This window comes from Diaphorina citri, unplaced genomic scaffold (assembly GCF_000475195.1).
Source record: "Diaphorina citri unplaced genomic scaffold, Diaci psyllid genome assembly version 1.1 scaffold460, whole genome shotgun sequence".
Lineage (NCBI taxonomy): Eukaryota > Metazoa > Arthropoda > Insecta > Hemiptera > Psyllidae > Diaphorina > Diaphorina citri.
Window position 1 is genome coordinate 41,406 of NW_007377895.1, and position 21,834 is coordinate 63,239.

At 35.8% G+C, this 21,834-nt stretch overlaps 2 protein-coding genes and 1 long non-coding RNA gene across 3 annotated transcripts; 1 reads left to right on the plus strand and 2 right to left on the minus strand.

Moving 5' to 3' along the window:
* Positions 1 to 3,337: 3,337 nt before the first annotated feature.
* LOC113467362 lies at positions 3,338 to 4,388 on the minus strand. The gene is made up of 2 exons (XR_003391462.1): positions 4,321 to 4,388; positions 3,338 to 3,419 (listed from the first exon to the last, which is right to left on the minus strand). It is a non-coding gene; the product is annotated as an uncharacterized LOC113467362 (long non-coding RNA).
* Positions 4,389 to 5,469: 1,081 nt separating this feature from the next.
* Positions 5,470 to 7,831, plus strand: LOC103509042 (CCR4-NOT transcription complex subunit 6-like). Its single transcript, XM_026823482.1, has 5 exons — positions 5,470 to 5,584; positions 6,487 to 6,673; positions 6,768 to 6,833; positions 6,912 to 7,087; positions 7,827 to 7,831. The coding sequence occupies exons 1-5, from the start codon at positions 5,476 to 5,478 to the stop codon at positions 7,829 to 7,831; spliced, it is 543 nt and encodes a 180-aa protein (XP_026679283.1). The 5' UTR covers positions 5,470 to 5,475.
* Positions 7,832 to 13,566: 5,735 nt separating this feature from the next.
* LOC113467359 (protein lozenge-like) lies at positions 13,567 to 15,523 on the minus strand. Its single transcript, XM_026823483.1, has 2 exons — positions 15,149 to 15,523; positions 13,567 to 13,766 (listed from the first exon to the last, which is right to left on the minus strand). The coding sequence occupies exons 1-2, from the start codon at positions 15,189 to 15,191 to the stop codon at positions 13,567 to 13,569; spliced, it is 243 nt and encodes an 80-aa protein (XP_026679284.1). The 5' UTR covers positions 15,192 to 15,523.
* Positions 15,524 to 21,834: the final 6,311 nt, after the last annotated feature.

The window sequence follows — 21,834 nt, forward strand, 5'->3', positions numbered from 1 at the left end:
CCGAGAGCTGGAATCGTACCGGCGGACCACCAAATCTGAGCCGACTACCAATTCCTCTTCATCGTCTTTCAAAGTTCCTGGTCAAACCACGCCGCTTCAAGGTGAGTTTTTCAGTTTATTTTTTTTATTACTGTTTCCATGTCTTGTGTTTTCTTTCTCTAAAACCTTATAGTAGGAGTCGGCAACAAAGCGCCCGTGGGCCTGTTTTCCTGCATTGAAAAAGTTGCCGACCCCTTCATTTTAGGATTATGATTTTCGATGTCACTTACCTTACCTTAGAGCAACTTTTCCAAGCTTTAACGGGAATCGAACTATCTTATCCGTACTTTTCTATCGAGTAAAGACATGACAGATGAACATTTATTATTATTTATCTTGGGCCCCTAGCTGTTCTTCACTGTCTTAACAAGAGTCAAGGTTTCCAGGTTTTGTTTTGTTTTGTGAGATTGCGTGAGTGTTTGTAGATGTTTATGTTGCTGTTTCTTTTGTAATTTTTTTTTTCTCTTTTTACTGTTCCTATGTCCTGTTTTTTCCTTCTCTAGATCCATTATAATAGGGATCGGCAACCCCACGCCCAGGTGAGCAGGTGCTCCCGCGGGCTAGTTTTCCTGCATTGAAAAAGTTGAAGACCGGTGCTTTATAGGGTTATGATGATGTCACTTTATACCTTAGAGCAACTTTTCCAAGCTTTAACGGGAATCGAACCATCTTATCCGTACTTTTCTATTGAGTAAAGACATGACAGATAAACATTTATTATTATTTTATCTTGGGCCCCTAGCTGTTCTTCACTGTCTCAACAAGAGTCAAGGTTTCCAGGTTTTGTTTTGTTTTGTGAGATTGCGTGAGTGTTTGTAGATGTTTATGTTGCTGTTTCTTTTGTAATAAAATGATCATGCTATGGATTGTCTCGGAGAGTCCTGCGCTCAGCTTTGAACATTGAAAAGCTTGGACCAAACTCTTTTGGGTGATCGAGTTTTGAAAGATTGCATATAAAAAGGGCTAAATAACCTAACTTAACCCTTTCTGACACACGAAATTAATGTGAAACTCGAATCAAGATAAATACCTACTATTGTATGAAACTGATACTTCCTAAATGGACACGAGGGACTTTACACTCTGTATATTAGACACCGTGCTGATACATACATCCTGTCTAGTTACATTCTCTGCGCTCAGCTTTGAACATTAAAAAGCTTGGACCAAACTCTTTTGGTTGATCGAGTTTTGAAAGATTGCATATAAAAAGGGCTAAATAACCTAACTTAACCCTTTATGACACACGGAATTAATGTGAAACTCGAATCAAGTTAACTGAAACTGATACTTCCTAAATAGGCACTAGGGACTTTACACTCTGTAGGTATATTAGACACTGTGCTGATACATACATCCTGTCTAGTTACATTCTCGTACTTGCAGATTTTTATTGCTTCAAGATTCAATATTTCCAATGCAATGCGGGGATTTTCGCGAAATTTTCCTGAACTCTGAAGGAAATTCAAGTTGTAAACAAACGCGAACTGATACGAAACCTCTATGGTTTTTGGTGAGGTTTTGTTTTGAAAAATGTATTGCGTGATGTATACACTTACAGGCGGTCTTTAGATCAGGTGTTCTGATGAAAATAATATGGACCGGTCTACAAGTTCTCAGTAAATTCAACCATCACACTTTGAAATCTTTAATTTTTTGCACTAATAGTACCTACCCACCGTATCTATTACGTAACTCGCATAGGTAGGTAGATACCTAACCTTTATCATCAACGATATTTTTTTCTTTTTTTTTTTTCAAGAAGATGGCATTGTCACATTCCCTCCAAATCATCAAAATCCTGCGGTTCTCAAAGTAGAGACCGACTCTCATGCAACCCCTACAGCCCTACACTTATCGAAGTTTGAAATCCGTGCTATAGGTAAATACGTAAATAGCAATAAGACCCAAGACAGGATGATGAATATGAGATGGAAAGTTCTCTCAAGAAATCATAATGATTACCTTTAGCTCAGCGGTTTTCAACTTATTTGGTCTCGCGGCACCCTTTTTCGGTAACAAACCTTGTAGTACCTACCACCCTGGTAAACCAAACAGTTCAAAAGATATGATAAATAAGAATTGTAGAAATTTATCAGTTGTTATTAGATTATTTACCTAATGCTTTCTGTTCAACTTTGAAAACAAGTAGGTAGGTCTCCCTTTTCTTCTGTTTCTTGTGGCATCCCAATTGGAAATCACTTCTACCTTGTAGCTACCTTTTAGATAGGCCTGAATCGGTACCTAGCTTTATTATGATCGCCTCTACTTACACATTTTACCTGTATTCCTATCAATATTATAATAATATTGGTACCTACCTACCAACCTACCTGCTAGAAAGAGAAAAAATAATAATTAAATACCTGCCTAGGTATTTGCCAAAATCTAACAGCCCAAAATCAAATTGATAATTTTAAAGCTTGAAGTAGCTCGCTAGGTATCTATTGGACGGTACCTACCTACAATTTATAATATGAATTCTAAACAGTTGATAAGAAAAGAGCTACTGCGCATGCGTCCAGGTAAAAGAGAATATCCACCAATAAAAAATGAAGAACAGCAAGAAAGAGTAAAAAGAATAAAGTTGTAAATTAGATACAGGGTGACGCTAGACGCAGTTTGAAATGAAAATTATAAAAACAATATTACCTATGAAGATTAATAAGACAGGCAAATTGAATAGGAAGGAAGTGTCATGTCCGAATGAGTAAGAATGAAATGTTTTAGACATTTACAGTACGTAATCCATGACAATCGAGCATATCCTGATCTCGTGCAGAAATATGCGTTTCAGACCCCCCAGCTTCACGTCGGACAGCATCTCAGACATTCTGAAAGACGACGAAGGAACCATAAAAGATAACCCCCGTGGATAATCACATCACATTATAGTGAGAGTAATGAGCTACTTCTATCCATTCAACCAAGCCATGTATCCGGTTTTGCGGTTTTCGACCTCTAGTAGGTGGATAAATTGAATTAATTTAGATTGGTCATTGTTTTAATAGAAGAATCCTAGTATCATATTTATTATAATCCTTTGCTTATGTTTGAAGTTTTGGTACATAGTTACATATTTATGATTTGACGAGCTTAACCACCTCTTTGTATAGCCTGACTGGGGGCTGAGAAAATCCAGCAGCATGCAATAGCCCAGATAACAACTCATCTGGATATCAACTACATGTAACATGTAAGTACTGTGTACTTAATATTTCTTTATGCACTATATAAAAGTGTAGAAATCTCTACTTATGTACCTGTTATCTCCATCTCTGACCAGTAAGATTTCTTGCCTGCTGCAACTTCTTCTGCAGACATAATATTATATTGCCGTCTGTTAGAGTTTTCTTTGTTTGCTCTAGACATGATAACAACTGAAAAGAAAAATGTTTTCATGAGTGAGAAATGAGAATACATAACTTTATCCTAACAGATAAACAGAATATAATGGTCAAGATTGTCATATTTCCACATGTAGATAATTACATACATAAGTAAATATCTACTGCAAAACCTTGATGAAAAGATCATTGATGAAAAAATTGGATTAAAAAATACTTTCCTATATATATTGGGATAAGAAAAACAATCATGTAGTAGGTACCTATGTATTTGTAGATCAAGGACAAGGTACCTTTGAAACCATTGGATGAATAAAATCCTTTGTTACAATAGTAATGGAAATTTAGTTACATACATAAGTAAATATCTACTGCAAAATCATTTATCCTTAATGAAAAAATTGGATTAAAAAATACTTTCCTATATATATATTGGGATAAGAAAAACAATCATGTAGTACCTATGTATTTGTAGATCAAGGACAAGGTACCTTTGAAACCATTGGATGAATAAAATCCTTTGTTACAATAGTAATGGAAATTTAACACATGTTCTTCAGCTACAGATAATGAAACTGTTTTAAGAAGGTTAGATTGATGGATTAAAATCATGCTTGGTTTCTCTGACTCTCTGAAATAGGTACCTAGGTATTCTATAGAAAGAAAACAAAGGTAGGTAACAAAACTTATCAGTCTGATCTCGGTGATTGAAACATAGGAATTGCCCATGTTGCATAAAGGCAAAACTCAGAATTGCTACCACCAATGTAAGCAACTGGAAGCTACACTGACAGAAGATGGAACTGACTCTTTCAGAACATAGCGTTTGAAAGGTGTTTCAGCAATGTTTTGGAAAAATCTTATCTGCTGTATGTTCAGTAGAGCGGAGTCAGCAGATTCTTATCTGGAATTCTACTATGTCTAAAATACCCACCTTCATCTACCTCCACTGCTGCAAAGATTAAAATGAAAACAACTTCAACTTAACTCCTATGTTCAGTAGAGTGGAGTCAGCAGATTCCTATCTGGAATTCTACTATGTCTAAAATACCCACCTTCATCTACCTCCACTGCTGCAAAGATTAAAATGAAAACAACTTCAACTTAACTTACAAGCGTTATATGCTCTCAAAGTACCTGCACGTTAGGTACCTTACTTTTTTTACGCCTCGTACTCTACTATCCTGCACTGAGATTTATCATTTAAAAATATTCTTATTACACGAATAACAATATTCTACTCATCGCTCCAACAATAAACATTGGAATTTCAAGATGGCGTCTCATAGTTTGGTCTTTGTGTCACATTTGTCATCCGAATGTCTACTTCACGAGACATTATGCGTTTATGTGAGATCAGACTGATAAGTTTTGTTACCTTTGTTTTCTTTCTATAGAATACCTAGGTACCTACTTCAGAGAGTCAGAGAAACCAAGCATGATTTTAATCCATTAATCTAACCTTTTTAAAACAGTTTCATTATCTGTAGCTGAAGAACATGTGTTAAATTTCCATTACTATTGTAACAAAGGATTTTATTCATCCAATGGTTTGAGTAAGGTATCTAACGTGCAGGTACTTTGAAAGCTTATAACGCTTGTGGTAGCTGATTTAGGGGATTTGCTGAGGACTTTTTCCAAGGCTAATTTCAGCCCCTAAAGTGAATCCAAAGCGCTCAGAGACAGGTGACCCAGAGAGTCAGAGAAACCAAGCATGATTTTAATTCATCAATCTAACATTTTTAAGACAGTTTCATTATCTGTAGCTGAAGAACATGTGTTAAATTTCCATTAATATTGTAACAAAGGATTTTATTCATCCAATGGTTTCAAAGGTACCTTGTCCTTGATCTACAAATACATAGGTACTACATGATTGTTTTTCTTATCCCAATATATATAGGAAAGAATTTTTTAATCCAATTTTTTCATCAAGGATAAATGGTTTTGCCGTAGATATTTACTTAATGTAATTATCTACATGTGGAAATATGACAATCTCAACCATTATATTCTGTTTATCTGTTAGGATAAAGTTATGTATTCTCATTTCTCACTCATGAAAACATTTTTCTTTTCAGTTGTTATCATGTCTAGAGCAAACAAAGAAAACTCTAACAGACGGCAATACAATATTATGTCTGCAGAAGAAGTTGCAGCAGGGAAGAAATCTTACTGGTCAGAGATGGAGATAACAGGTACATAAGTAGAGATTTCTACACTTTTATATAGTGCATAAAGAAATATTAAGTACACAGTACTTACATGTTACATGTAGTTGATATCCAGATGAGTTGTTATCTGGGCTATTGCATGCTGCTGGATTTTCTCAGCGATGTTACATGTAGTTGATATCCATATGAGTTGTTATCTGGGCTATTGCATGCTGCTGGATTTTCCCAGCCCCCAGTCAGGCTATACGAAGAGGTGTTTAAGCTCGTCAAATCATAAATATGTAACTATGTACCAAAACTTCAAACATAAGCAAAGGATTATAATAATTATGATACAGGGATTCTTCTATTAAAACAATGACCAATGTAAATTAATTCATCTAAATATGAAAATAACTTTTACTCTTCACTGGTTTTAGATATTTAAAATGAACCTTCACAAAGTTACTGAGTCTACCATCAATATGCTAAATTAATTCAATTTATCCACCTACTTTTTTCCAGGAGCTGTCAAGAACCTCAGCCCGGACCTGTGGCAATTCACTCATTTGACAGCTCTGTACATGAATGACAATAATCTGACTAGACTGTCTGGTGATATCTCTTTGCTCATCAACCTGAGAACTCTAGACATCTCCAACAACAAACTCAGATATCTACCTTCAGAAATTGGTGATCTTATTTATTCATGTTACATGTAGTTGATATCCAGATGAGTTGTTATCTGGGCTATTGCATGCTGCTGGATTTTCTCAGCCCCCAGTCAGGCTATACGAAGAGGTGGTTAAGCTCGTCAAATCATAAATATGTAACTATGTACCCAAACTTCAAATATAAGCAAAGGATTATAATATGATACGGGGATTCTTCTATTAAAACAATGACCAATCTAAATTAATTCAATTTATCCACCTACATTTTTCCAGGAGCTGTCAAGAACCTCAGCCCAGACCTGTGGCAATTCACTCATTTGACAGCTCTGTACATGAATGACAATAATCTGACTAGACTGTCTGGTGACATCTCTTTGCTCATCAACCTGAGAACTCTAGACATCTCCAACAACAAACTCAGATATCTACCTTCAGAAATTGGTGATCTTATTTATTTAAGGTATGTACTTATTTATGTGTAATAATAATTATGTTGATAAAAAGTTAGGAAAATTTCATTAACATTAAGTAAAACCAATATTGTCATTTTTCAGAGAGTTGTGCTTGAACAATAACAACCTACGCACATTGCCCTATGAGCTTGGAAAATTTTTATTTATGTGTAATAATAATTATGTTGATAAAAAGTTAGGAAAATTTCATTAATATTAAGTAAAACCAATATTGTCATTTTTCAGAGAGTTGTGCTTGAACAATAACAACCTACGCACATTGCCCTATGAGCTTGGAAAATTATTTCAAATACAAATATTGGGACTACATGGGAATCCATTGAGTAAGGATTATATGAAGATCTACAATGAGCCGAATGGAACACAGAAGCTTCTATCATACCTTCTGGACAGCTTACAAGGTAAGATCTATCTTGTACAAATCTAAATTTTGCAGAAATACATTTAAAATCCCTAAACTTCAATCAATCAAATTATGAATTAATTTTTGGTAAAGCAGAGCCTGTTCACAACTTTTGTGGATTTCACAGCATGACTAAGTGCCTCCTCTGCATTCAGTTTCCATATGCGTTTATGCTGAGCCCTAGGTAAGGGGGCAGTCCTTGTCCCTTCGTTTATCTGGTTGCTGACGTCCAAAATCCAACTACCTATGCGAATGTTTAAAATTAGCTCACTTCATATTATTAGGAGTTTTGGACTCTTGACAATATTGATTTAGAAAGAACCTACCTACTGTACCGATCTTCTGTGCCTTTCTGTAAGTTATAAAAATTAGGTAAGTGCAAATTAATCTCCTCAACAATATTGCGTTTATGCTGAGCCCTAGGTAAGGGGGCAGTCCTTGTCCCTTCGTCTATCTGGTTGCTGACATCCAAAATCCAACTACCTATGCGAATGTTTAAAATTAGCTCACTTCATATTATTAGGAGTTTTGGATTCTTGACAATATTGATTTAGGAAGAACCTACCTACTGTACCGATCTTCTGTGCCTTTCTGTAAGTTATAAAAATTAGGTAAGTGCAAATTAATCTCCTCAACAATATTGGGAATTTTTTTGCCAAATTCCACAATTTTGTTGTTCTAAAAAAATCTTCATATAATCCGTTACGCAGGTTTACGCTCTCTATACTCACTTCCAGGTTAAACGGGAACAACTTTACATCCAACCTGCCTCATGGAATGTGGGATAGCTATGAAAATATTTCTATGAATGGTGGTTTGTTGGTTTCTGTGGTGATAGTGTAAACACATGTAGAAAAACACGGAACAACAATCCAAGTGCCGTCAACCGCCTGAAGAAATTCAACAGGTTAGGAAATTTTTATTCAAGAAAAACCACAGCCCACAGCATAGAAAAAATGTAAAGTAGTGTTGGATTATGCACTCTCAAGATTCATATAAAGTTTGGTTTCTTACTAACTTGTGTTTGTGTGGGTGTACGCCAATACTAGGGCATAAAGGTGATGGCCTCTTATCAGAACTAAGTTAAATTTTCAGGGTCGCGTTTCAGATTATGCACTCTCAAGATTCATATACAAAGTTTGGTTTCTTACTAACATGTTTGTGTTTGTGTGGGTGTACGCCAATACTAGGGCATAAAGGTGATGGCCTCTTATCAGAACTAAGTTAAATTTTCAGGGTCGCGTTTCTTTTATAAGTTCAACTTTTCTCGTGTTAGGTAAAATCGTGTTTTTTCCGGTGGAAGAACGGTACACGCAAAATGTAAGTACATTAGGTACGTATGCCTACTTCCTACTTTTATAGGATTTCCAATTCCTCACATAATTTGTTTAAGTACCTACAAAGACTCTTTCCTGATTTGTTCCTTTGATTTGTAATTAATTAGCAGATACAACTGACGGACATTTACTTTAACAGTTAGCTGGATTTTCCAATGCACCATTTCTAACTGTCCGGTCCAGAGGAACTGTAAAGGATTTTCACAAACGATATGAACCATACACCTATCTCATTTCACGATTTTATTTTCACCACATTTTGTGGCATATCACACGCGGTTGTTCCACAAATCTCCAACGTGGAAAAAACACCAAGACTACTTAGACTTTGGTCGGCCTTCCCAATGAACTTGACTTGTTTAGGCTTGGTTTTTGGTTTCTACTCTAACACCAAATTTGGTTTCGTGATTGTAAGTTCAACTTTTTTCGTGTTAGGTAAAATCGTGTTTTCCCGGTGGAAGAACGGTACACGCAAAATGCAAGTACATAGGTTGGTATGTAGCCTACTTCCTACTTTTATAGGATTTCCAATTCCTCACATAATTTGTTTAAGTACCTACAAAGACCCTTTCCTGATTTATTCCTTTCATTATTTGTAATAAATTAGCAGATACAACTGACGGACATTTACTTTAACAGTTAGCTGGATTTTCTAATGCACCATTTTTAACTGTCCGGTCCAGAGAAACTGTGAAGGATTTTCACAAACGATATGAACCATACACCTATCTCGTTTCACGATTTTATTTTCACCACATTTTGTGGCATATCACACGCGGTTGTTCCACAAATCTCCAACGTGGAAAAAACACGAAGACTAGACTTTGGTCGGCCTTCCCAATGAACTTGACTTGTTTAGGCTTGGTTTTTGGTTTCTACTCTAACACCAAATTTGGTTTCGTGATTTCAAGCGGTTTTCGGGTTTTGGAGCGTTGGGATTTCATTGATAAATTCGTGGTTTACACACTTGATCCTGACATGTAACGTGCGAAACCCCAGACAGAGGCATCAGGTGCAAATCAAATAACATAGAGAGATTTTCATTCATTGACAAATCCACAGGAGACGAACCGCAGTACTTCCGTAGGTGTGCTTTTGGCTCCCTTTGAAGTAGACCAACACAGAGACTCTTTTTGCAGTTCGGCTCTTTAACAACTGTTCAATCATTTGACTACAACAATAACGACAACGGAATATAAAGAATTTGATACCCTAAGGATTTGCGCCAAAACTTACAAACATAGAGAGATTTTCATTCATTGACAAATCCACAGGAGACGAACCGCAATACTTCCGTATTAGGTGTGCTTTTGGCTCCCTTTGAAGTAGACCAACACAGAGACTCTTTTTGCAGTTCGGCTCTTTATAACAACTGTTCAATCATTTGACTACAACAATAACGACAACGGAATATAAAGAATTTGATACCCTAAGGATTTGCGCCAAAACTTACAGGTAATATTGGTACCTATCAACCTGCCTGCTAGAAAAAAAAATTAAATACCTGCCTATTTGCCAAAATCTAACACCCCAAAATCAAATTGATAATTTTAAAGCTTGAAGTAGCTCGCTAGGTATCTAATATTGGACGGTACCTACCTACAATTTATAATACGAATTCTAAACAGTTGATAAGAAAAGAGCTACTGCGCATGCGTGCAGGTAAAAGAGAATATCCACCAATAAAAAATGAAGAACAGCAAGAAAGAGTAAAAAGAATAAAGTTGTAAATTAGATACAGGGTGACGCTAGACGCAGTTTGAAATGAAAATTATAAAAACAATATTACCTATGAAGATTAATAAGACAGGCAAATTGAATAGGAAGGAAGAGTCATGTCCGAATGAGTAAGAATGAAATGTTTTAGACATTTACAGTACGTAATCCATGACAATCGAGCATATCCTGATCTCGTGCAGAAATATGCGTTTCAGACCCCCCAGCTTCACGTCGGACAGCATCTCAGACATTTGTCATGTCCGAATGAGTAAGAATGAAATGTTTTAGACATTTACAGTACGTAGGTAATTATTTTTTCCCCCTTTTTTTAAAACTTAAGCAAGTTTTTTTATTTTATAAAATTTTCACCTATTTTGTACCAAATACATAAGACCTTGTTTAGACTGCGGGAGTAAACGGACTTTTCAGTCTCATTCTGGCAGTATAAACAGGGTATATTCTATTCTATTCTAATTAAGTTAAGAGAGGGACAGTATGTAGGTGGTGAGTGTCAGATAAATACCTAATAAATAATGAGCAATCTGTAGTGAGAACTGGGATTTTAGGCAAGAATCGGAGTTTAGGCATATCTCCACAAATGAGCAGAGAAAAAATGGGAATTTAGACACATCCACTAACAAGCTATAAAGAATGGGAGCTGAGACATCTCCACTAATTAACAAAGAAGAATCGGAGTCTAGGCATCTCCACCAATAAGTACATACATACAATATCCTTGAAAATTATTATGAACTTTGACTCTTTGACTGACTAGGTTTAAATTATTACTTGGAATTTTCAGTCTCTTTTCAGCTGGGGAAAACACAGTATATACCTAACAATGATTTTTCTGTCACTGATGTTATGAATCTCTCGGATGATTATTTTTTTCAGTCTAGCAGTTTTTATAAACCGGTTCAAATATTGATGCTATATTCCTGTTAATTTGAGACATCTCCAACAATAAAGCTAAGAAGAATCGGAGTCTAGGCATCTCCACCAATAAGTACATAGTACATACAAGGAGGATGGGAGCTGAGACATCTCCAACAATAAAGCCAAGAACAATCGGAGTCTAGGCATCTCCACTAATAAGTATAAGGAGAATGGGAGCTGAGACATCTCCACCAATAAATTTAAGAAGAAGCGGAGTTTAGGCATCTCCACCAATGAGTTAAAACGAATGGGAGTCTAGGGATCTCCAAGGGTGTAAAATATGTTTTAAAATTCAGTACCTTACCTATCTACACATACCTATCTCTTTTAGGAACTTACTCATTTTCAAATTCCACCTTGGAAGAGAGGGACAGTATGTAGGTGGTAAGTGTCAGATAAATACCTAATAAATAATGAGCAATCTGTATTGAGAACTGGGATTTTAGGCAAGAATCGGAGTTTAGGCGTATCTCCACAAATGAGCAGAGAAAATATGGGGATTTAGACACATCCACTAGCAAGCTATAAAGAATGGGAGCTGAGACATCTCCACTAATTAACAAAGAAGAATCGGAGTCTAGGCATCTCCACCAATAAGTACATACAGGTAAGTGCGTTATTCTGACGACATACGAAGTTATATCTCATTATTGCCGTTTCGTTCTAGCGTGATAATAACAATAACTTATCCTTTACGTTTTTCTTCATAGTTCAATGTTCATAGCAATTAAATTTATAATTGAAAATGAATAATAAATAGTAAAAACCGCACATTATTCCGATGACTTATAATGTGTACTGTAGGAACAAAATCATAAAGATCTGCCAGCTCCAAGTTCTTAGATCGAAGTTGTACGTAGAAGTGTATGCTATTTAAATCTTTATTGTAGAACACTTGGCAAAGTTGATGTTCAACATAACTATGTTTTTGTACGTCTTGAAGATGTGGCTCGGCAAAGGAAATACGCTATTTTTTTTTTTTTTTTTTTTTTTTTTTTTTAAAAAAACAAAAAAAAAAAAAAAAAAAAAAAAAAAAAAATTTTTTTAAACAACAATAACAACAACAACAACAACAACAACAACAACAACAACAACAACAACAACAACAACAACAACAACAACAACAAAAAGTTGAAAAGTTAAGAAAAAGGTTACAATATCCTTGAAAATTATTATGAACTTTGACTGACTAGGTTTAAATTATTACTTGGAATTTTCAGTCTTTTTTCACCTGGGGAAAACACAATATATACCTAACAATGATTTTTCTGTGACTGATGTTATGAATCTCTCGGATGATTATTTTTTTCAGTCTAGCAGTTTTTATAAACCGGTTCAAATATTGATGCTATATAAGCTATAGATGAAAAGTTAAGAAAAAGGTTACAATATCCTTGAAAATTATTATGAGCTTTGTCTGACTAGGTTTAACTTATTACCTACTTGGAATTTTCAGTCTTTTTTCAGCTGCGGAAAACACAGTAGGTATATTAACAATGATTTTTCTCTCCCTGATGTTATGAATCTCTGTGATGATAATTTTTTTCAGTCTAGCAGTTTTTATAAACCGGTTCAAATATTGATGCTATATTCCTGTTCCTCTGATTAAGTTTCATTTGATTAGACACACGCTTATGCTATCAGGCTGAATTCCAATGACTTCTTATGTTCTTTCAGTTTACTTTTCTAGTTGATCTTTTCCAATAGATCATAGTCATGTATATTATTGTTGAACATTGACACAGTCATAGTTGCGAACAAACGAAACTAAAACCAAGAAACCAAGAAAAACATATACTGTGCCTGATAAATATAATGAGAAATCTGTATTGTGAAAACTGGGATTTTAGGCAAGAATCGGAGTGTAAGCATCTCCACTAATAACCAGAAAAAAAAAACAATGAAGAATGGGAGCTGAGATATCTCCACTAATTAGTAAAGAAGGATCTATGTCCAGGCCCCAGGCATCTTCACCAATAAGTACAAGCAGAATAGGAGCTGAGACATCTCCACTAATAAAGCTAAGGAGAATGGGAGGGTAGGCATCTCCACCAATGAGCTAAAACGAATGGAAGTCTAGGCATATCCACTAACAACCGGAGAAAATTATAGAAAGTAAAAATAGGGATTTAGACGTCTCCACTAATAATCCGCCACTGGGAGACTACTTAAATCACGAACGCCATATTGCCATGAAGCGCAACGTAACCAGCAACGAATTTGTAATAAATTTAGACGTCTATACTAATAATCCGCCACTGGGAGACTACTTAAATCACGAACGCCATATTGCCATGAAGCGCAACGTAACCAGCAACGAATTTGTAATAAATATAAAATTCAGTCTCGTACTTGCTTATAATTCTTACCTGTACAATGTACAAGTACATACTTGTAGGTAGGTACCTACTAAAAAAATTCATCAGCCATATTGAAGATAGTAGAAAATTTCATTTCTCCTACTTTAGAATACTACAAGTAAAAGCTAAGAAGCATTTGGTAAGGCAGAGCATAGGAAGTAGGGACTGCCTGTCCTGACAAGCTCCCCTGGATGTTCTGCTTGTATTTCACATAGTACCCGTTCCGTCCACCAAAGCTCCTCATTGGTGTTGTTAGCCTCATTATTTGCCGTGGATTCCGCATGTCGTCTTCTCTTTTTGCCGGCGTGATGATGATGCAGATGACCTCCAGAAAGGTCAGAACTCATTGTCACATTCGGCAGATGCATGGAGATCTCTGATTTCGTCCGTCGACCTACATACTCGTAGGTAGGTACTAAAAAAATTCATCAGCCATATTGAAGATAGTAGAAAATTTCATTTCTCCTACTTTAGAATACTACAAGTAAAAGCTAAGAAGGATTCTTTAGAATACTATAGGTAAATAAGTATAGAAAAAAAAATTGGACCGATTGCAGTCTTTCTCATGCTCTTATAACGAGTAGGTAACTGCCTAACATGAGTTAGTGGAGATGTCTACAACACCAAACTCATTATTCCTTGGTGGAGGTGCTAAAAATTTCGCACGTTTTAATTTCTACTAGTGGAGATGCCTCAACTCCCCACCCAAAACAACATTGTACATTTCGGATCCAATAGCTACTAATAGACACACCTAAACACTGTTCCTATAAAAGGTCCAAACCATAATCTAATTCCTACTATGTAGGTACTTAGTGGAGATGGCTAAATTCCACTAAACAAAACTGTAGGATCCGGTAAATAGGTATAGAAGAAAAATTGGACCGATTGCAATCTTTCTCATGCTCTTATAACAAGTAGGTAACTGCCTAACATGAGTTAGTGGAGATGTCTACAACACCAAACTCATTATTCCTTGGAGGAGGTGCTAAAAATTTCGCACGTTTTAATTTCTACTAGTGGAGATGCCTCAACTCCCCACCCAAAATAACATTGTACCATTTGCATCCAACAGCTACTAGTAGACACACCTAAACACTGTACCTATATAAAAGGTCCAAACCATAATCTAATTCCTACTATGTAGGTACTTAGTGGAGATGGCTAAATTCCACTAAACAAAACTGTAGGATCCCCCATATCCAATTCCTAATAAGTAGTGGAGATGCCTAAACTCCCACTCTAACTGCACGTCTGAAAAACATTGCTATGGATCATAAAATCAATGATGATGATCTTCAATCATTTGCATGATACAAATTTCTTGACTCCGCCGGGAATCGAACCCGGGTCTTCCGCGTGCAAGGCGAGCGCAATGACCACTACGCCATGGGAGCTGACATTCGCATCCAATAGCTACTAGTAGACACACCTAAACACTGTACCTGTAAGAGGTCCAAACCATAACCTAATTCCTACTATGTAGGTAGGTACTTAGTGAAGATGGCTATATTCCACTAAACGAAACTGTAAGGTTCCCCCCATATCCAATTCTTAATAAGTAGTGGAGATGCCTAAACTCCCACTCTAACTGCACGTCTGAAAAACATTGCTATGGATCATAAAATCAATGATGACGATCTTGCAAAAATCATTTGCATTATCTCTCACCTTCACAGAGATTTACTCTTGTAAAATGCAGATGACCTCCAGAAAGGTCAGAACTCATTGTCACATTCGGCAGATGCATGGAGATCTCTGATTTCGTCCGTCGACCCTTCTACACTTTGGGGTGAACACAGTTTTGTACCTACAGATTTTAAAAATTAATGTCTAATTGTTAGAACTGCTGCCGAATTTGTTAAATCTCTTATTAAGAACGGTAATATCCACAGTGCTATGAAAGTTTCATTTCTAGGATCACATTTCGCACCATTTGAGATTTGTTTACACTTCTTCTTCTTGAAAACTAAATCACGTTATCCAATTTTATGCTCCTAATGAACTCCTTGATTCTCAATGGACAGTTCTCTATAAATCACAAGTTAATCATGAAGAATCAGGTTGTATCTCACTATTGTGACAAAAATATCGCAAAAATTGAAACGTAAGAAAAAAGCATGAGGTACAACCGTTACCTAACACATACTACGTGGTATGTACGATACTGAAATGACACTCATGTTACCGTAAAACAATAATAAATTAACTCAAACTTGAAACTCGTTCTGTCGACCCTTCTACACTTTGGGGTGAACACAGTTTTTACCTACAGATTTTAAAAATTAATGTCTAATTGTTAGAACTATTGCCGAATTTGTTAAATCTCTTATTAACAACGGTAATATCCACAGTGCTATGAAAGTTTCATTTCTAGGATCACATTTCGCACCATTTGTGATTTGTTTACACTTCTTCTTGAAAACTAAATCACGTTATCCAATTTTATGCTCCTAATGAACTCCTTGATTCTCAATGGACAGTTCTTTATAAATCACAAGTTAATCATGAAGAATCAGGTTGTATCTCACTATTGTGACAAAAATATCGCAAAAATTGTAACGTAAGAAAAAAGCATGAGGTACAACCGTTACCTACACATACTACGTGGTATGTACGATACTGAAATGACACTCATGTTACCGTAAAACAATAATAAATTAACTCAAACTTGAAACTCGTTCCAATAGGATATAACTCAATGTTAATTGTACATTATTAATTAATTAAATAAATAACAAACAAAATGTCAAAATCCTTATACACCATCACCAGTTAAATGTAGAACTTCACCAAAAATATGCTTGAAATCAAAGGATTAGGTACAATACCAGAAAAAAAACTGAAAAGGTATTTTAATTGAAAAAATAAATAAACTAAAAAATATCGTAAAAGAAAATTCGAAAAACTATCAAAGAGCGGTTTTTTTTATGAAATTTATTGTTCAATGATACCACAGCAATTGTTTTGGAAGATGTTCATTTGGAAAGGAAGAAGAACTAATGAACGATAGAGTTTCTGGCTCTCCACTCAATGGTTATGAAATTTATTGTTCAATGATAGGTACCACAGCAATTGTTTTGGAAGATGTTCATTTGGAAAGGAAGAAGAACTAATGAACGATAGAGTTTCTGGCTCTCCACTCAATGGTTACACACTATCATTCATCATCCTTCTCCTTTCTTTCATCGTGTTATCTCTCTCTTGTTCGTGGAGTTTATTAATATTTCTGTTCGTTCTTCGTGAGCACTATCTCGGTCTCTGTCACTCCTTCATATTTTTTCCAGATTTTTACACACTTCATTAGGTTTGTTCAGAACATACCTGTAGATCTTTACAGGGTGACAGGTAGACATCACGAACAGTTTGTCAGATGGATTTGCCAGTTGCTACCCCCTTGATTTATTCGAGATTTACAAATTTTACTAAATTAAGATGTTACATCTAAGACCAAAGGTAATTGAAATACTTGGAGATGCCTAGACTCCCATTCGTTTTAACTCATTGGTGGAGATGCCTAAACTCCGCTTCTTCTTAAATTTATTGGTGGAGATGTCTCAGCTCCCTTTCATATTTTTTCCAGATTTTTACACACTTCATTAGGTTTGTTCAGAACATACCTGTAGATCTATACAGGGTGACAGGTAGACATCACGAACAGTTTGTCAGATGGATTTGCCAGTTGCTACCCCCTTGATTTATTCGAGATTTACAAGTTTTACTAAATTAAGATGTTACATCTAAGACCAAAGGTAATTGAAATACTTGGAGATCCCTAGACTCCCATTCGTTTTAACTCATTGGTGGAGATGCCTAAACTCCGCTTCTTCTTAAATTTATTGGTGGAGATGTCTCAGCTCCCACGAAAAGTGCGCTATGAATATCAAGGTTCTTTCTGCTGAAACGTAGATTCTCAATTATGTAAGTGAAGTGCATATCAAAATTATCTGCCTAGATGTTGTAAAAAAGTATGTAGAGGAGGTGTAAAATATTAAATGGTACCTTCGATGATATTTCTTCACCGATATCACCATTGCTAGCAAGGTCGATGTAAATGTTCTTTGATGTATGTAGATTATTGTAGATATATGCTTGTGATTTACAATCTTCTCTTTAATAGAATTATAGCGCCTACCAATGTCAAATACAAAATAATATACATGACTATGATCTATTGGAAAAGATCAACTAGAAAAGTAAACTGAAAGAACATAAGAAGTCATTGGAATTCAGCCTGATAGCATAAGCGTTCTTTGATATGTAGATATATGCTTGTGATTTACAATCTTCTCTTTAGAATCATAGCGCCTACCAATGTCAAACACAAAATAATATAGATGACTATGATCTATTGAGCTTTATTGTTGGAGATGTCTCAAATCCCATCCTCCTTGTATGTACTTATTGGTGGAGATGCCTAGACTCCGATTCTTCTTTGTTAATTAGTGGAGATGTCTCAGCTCCCATTCTCCTATGTCCCCACATAATCGATTGTCGTCGATCGACGGCCGGTCGACTATGTTTGGACATACCTTTTGGTATGTAAGTCTGTTGTGTGATTTTGGGCCCATCACTGCCCTCTGTCAAGGCGTGGGCTTGAAAGCGTGAGGTGCCGTCAGTCTAGCTCGAGTAGGTACTAGGGTTTTCAAAAAAGTTTGTGGTGCGTCTGCGGTTTCTGGGCTGAGGATCTTCTTTTCGTTAACTACTGAGCCGCCTATAGCAACAAAGACAATGAGTGCATAAAGTCAGATTATCGTCAATGCATTTTAACACTATGCATAATCATTTGAAATTCGCCTTTCACTCCGAGGTTTCAAAATTCGAGGGTAGAGTCTTTGCCATTTGATGGAGCTTTATATCTATTTCTGGCACCAGATCAGCAAGAAATTTGTGAGAGCCAGTGTTCTAAGGACAATAATCAATATTACCTAGGTAATCTAGCCTTATAACATTACCCTTATAACACTATTCATTGATAATTAATATTATTATTAATTTGTGTGATTTTTTTCTTCGTTCTGTTACAGGGAAAAGTTTTAGCATTACCATTACCATCGGGACTTGTCCGCCCCAAGTGACCACATATACCAAAGCTATCAAAGTTACTGTCGACGGTCCTAGAGAGCCGCGGTCGAAAACACGTAAGTATTCAATCCATCTCTTCAGGTATGGTCATACGATACTGATGGTTGCACCTACTCATTTGAATTCAATATGTTTTATTCTGACCTAGTCTATAGATAATCCCTTCAATTTATCCCTAATTATGGTTCAAATTTGGTTATAAGTATTAATCACAAGACATTACAAACGGTGTTGATTTATGCTAATGATTCATCCAAAGCACGTGTTTACAAAATTAAAATTGTATCATGAGTCAGTAAAATTTCTGAGAATTAACTTGTTTTGATTAATTAATTAAATATTATTTTCTTTTACCCTTTTCACTACGCGACAATGTTGATAATATGTATCATCTTGTCTCTTTAATATTCACATTCTCATGTGTGTTATTATGTAAGTACCTCTTGTGGAATTAGGGTGATAGTGTACGCCACACTTGTGATGTGTCAGCCACAAGCTCCTCGAAACATCTGGTTCCCCAGATTCAGATTGTGATTCTGGAACATACCTACCTATTTGCAATTTTTATGTCTACAAATAGATTTTATGTAGACACCAAACTGTGGGTAGAAGTAAAAATTTCGAACATATCCTGAAAAGAATATTCACCTTCTTCACTTGCTGGTGTAAGATATATTATGTCTGGAATAATTATTCTTCTGGAACACGCTGTATGTTGCGAATATTTTTCCAAATAAGTAATAGGCTAATAGGTACCCAAACAATAATTTGATTAATAGGTACGGTCATACAATTTTTTTTCTATATCTACCATATTTTGCTGAAAATTTCCACAAGCAAATGTACAAACTCAGAAATATGCATTTTAATTTCAAAATACTGAAACAATTCACTAGTTGTGGTATTTGACAGCTTTCTGACAAGCCGTTGACTGGGGTAGAGTTGATATCACATGAGCTCATGTGACTTGAGGGCAGTGTGTTTATACCTTCAGGCCCAAAATCCAAATTGGGACTGGAGAAAACTGAAGGCCGATTAAGAGGGACAAATCCGTTTCCTTTTTTATTCTAGGGCAAAGAAATTTGTCTCATTATTTTCAACATTAAATTTTATGTCAGGCTTTCATCAACCAAATCGACTCCTTGTCCATCTGTTTTTCTGCCTGTTTGGTGTCAATTCTTCTCGTGATGAGCATAGACATCCGATTTACACCTAGCGATCTGAATGTTGTTTTGATTCTTCAATGTCCGATTCGACACAGGCCATTATGATCGCAGTTGAAGCAAAACATTGATCTTGTAACCTCTTGACATAAATCTGGGGAGGAAATGTGAGGACCAATTACCCGCTAGGTTTGTGGAAGTAGGAATCTAGGTGCGCATTATTGAATATTGACGAGTAATTAGGTTGGACATCATTAGGACCACTTGTGCTCATGTAACATTACTCTCACATGAGCTCATGTGACTTGAGGGCAGTGTGTTTAATAGTGTTTATACCTTGAGGCCCAAAATCCAAATTGGGACTGGAGAAAACTGAAGGCCGATTAAGAGGGACAAATCCGTTTCATTTTTTATTCTAGGGCAAAGAAATTTGTCTCATTATTTTCAACATTTTATGTCAGGGTTTCATCAACCAAATCGACTCCTTGTCCATCTGTTTTTCTGCCTGTTTGGTGTCAATTCTTCTCGTGATGAGCATATAGACATCCGATTTACACCTAGCGATCTGAATGTTGTTTTGATTCTTCAATGTCCGATTCGACACAGGCCATTATGATCGCAGTTGAAGCAAAACATTGATCTTGTAACCTCTTGACATAAATCTGGGGAGGAAATGTGAGGACCAATTACCCGCTAGGTTTGTGTTGTGGAAGTAGGAATCTATAGGTGCACATTATTGAATATTGACGAGTAATTAGGTTGGACATCATTAGGACCACTTGTTGTTAGAACGGTCATCATTCCCTTGACCGAGATCTTTCCTGATTTTCGTGATTTCTTTGATTTCTAGGCATCTATATGCAGCCGTGGCATTTTCTATTGCAATAGTAAATAGTTTTATCGATACCCTCAGTTGTTTTGTTGCACATAGGCTTGCATGTATGCTACTTGACAACATTTTATGATCATGATCACAAACATGACAACAAGACTTTTCCAGAACCCAGTTGTTCCTCGCAACAAGCACAAAACATACACTGCAGACAATCAAACAGTTGTAATAGATTCGATTCAACGTATGTAGGTGAGATAGCTATTTCCAATACAATGGTCTGAATTTCAATAAAACAGAGACCCCGATGTAAAAATATCAGCCGGGTAGACCTGTTTCTACCGTACATATGGTGTGTCCGTTATATGAGCACGCTATGTCATGTAAGAGGCATCATTTTGTGGTTTTATTCAATTCCTCCTTTTCTCGCCACCTGATCATTTTAATAATAAAATAAATTAATATTATTAAATTCATAATAATACTAGAGCTACCAACTAAGTAGGTACCTAGAATTCATTTGAAAAAAGAGATCTCAGATTTCTTACTCTATTAATAAAAGCTAGAAAGCTACGAAAAAATCGAAACTTTCTCTGCTGAATCTCTTGTACCAAAGTTAATAAGACGGTACCTAGGCATCTAATACAATAAATTCTTAATTAAAAAATGTATGTTTACAGTTCTCTTCCTTACTAGTATGTAATGAGCAATTTATTGTTAATTGAAACCTAGGTGTACAACGTGTACGTACACGAAAAATAATAGATTTAGCTTTGTATGAATAACCCTAAGACCCCAAATCTAAAGTCCTATACGGTAAACTTCGGTAATTGCATAAGAAAATAAAAGGTGCCTGTCTAATTTTTTTGTTCAAAGCGCTTAATTCCATGTTATGTTCTGTCTGGGAGGAAGGCAGCGAATTAAACTCGGCAATTCTGATATTTAATCATACCTACATATGTATATGTATAACCTATGAACCTAAATGGATTGTAGAATATCTTTAAGTAATTTTAGTTCTTTTTAGTACCTAGTACAAATAGTTACATCTTGAGGAAGGCACCGAATTAAACTCAGCAATTCTGATATTGAATCATACCTATGTATGTATAACCTATGAACCTAAATGGATTGTAGAATATCTTTAAGTAATTTTAGTTCTTTTTAGTACCTAGTACAAATAGTTACATCTAGGTACTTACAGTCTTACAGAAGACGGAAATTTTACATCTCCTCATTCTCCTCCCAGTACCCAGTAGGTACAAGGGAAATTTCCATCTCCAAGTATGTACGTACATAAACACAAGGAAAAT

Bases quoted from the DNA above. Each gene is read 5' to 3' on its own strand.
- LOC103509042 (XM_026823482.1), top strand. From the start codon at position 5,476: ATGTCTAGAGCAAACAAAGAAAACTCTAACAGACGGCAATACAATATT. The intron at 6,674-6,767 runs GTATGTACTTAT...GTCATTTTTCAG, and splicing joins GGTGATCTTATTTATTTAAG to AGAGTTGTGCTTGAACAATA. The intron at 6,834-6,911 runs GTGTAATAATAA...GTCATTTTTCAG, and splicing joins CTTGGAAAATTTTTATTTAT to AGAGTTGTGCTTGAACAATA.
- LOC113467359 (XM_026823483.1), bottom strand. From the start codon at position 15,191: ATGCATCTGCCGAATGTGACAATGAGTTCTGACCTTTCTGGAG. The intron at 13,767-15,148 runs GTCATCTGCATT...ACCTTTCTGGAG, and splicing joins GAGTTCTGACCTTTCTGGAG to GTCATCTGCATCATCATCAC.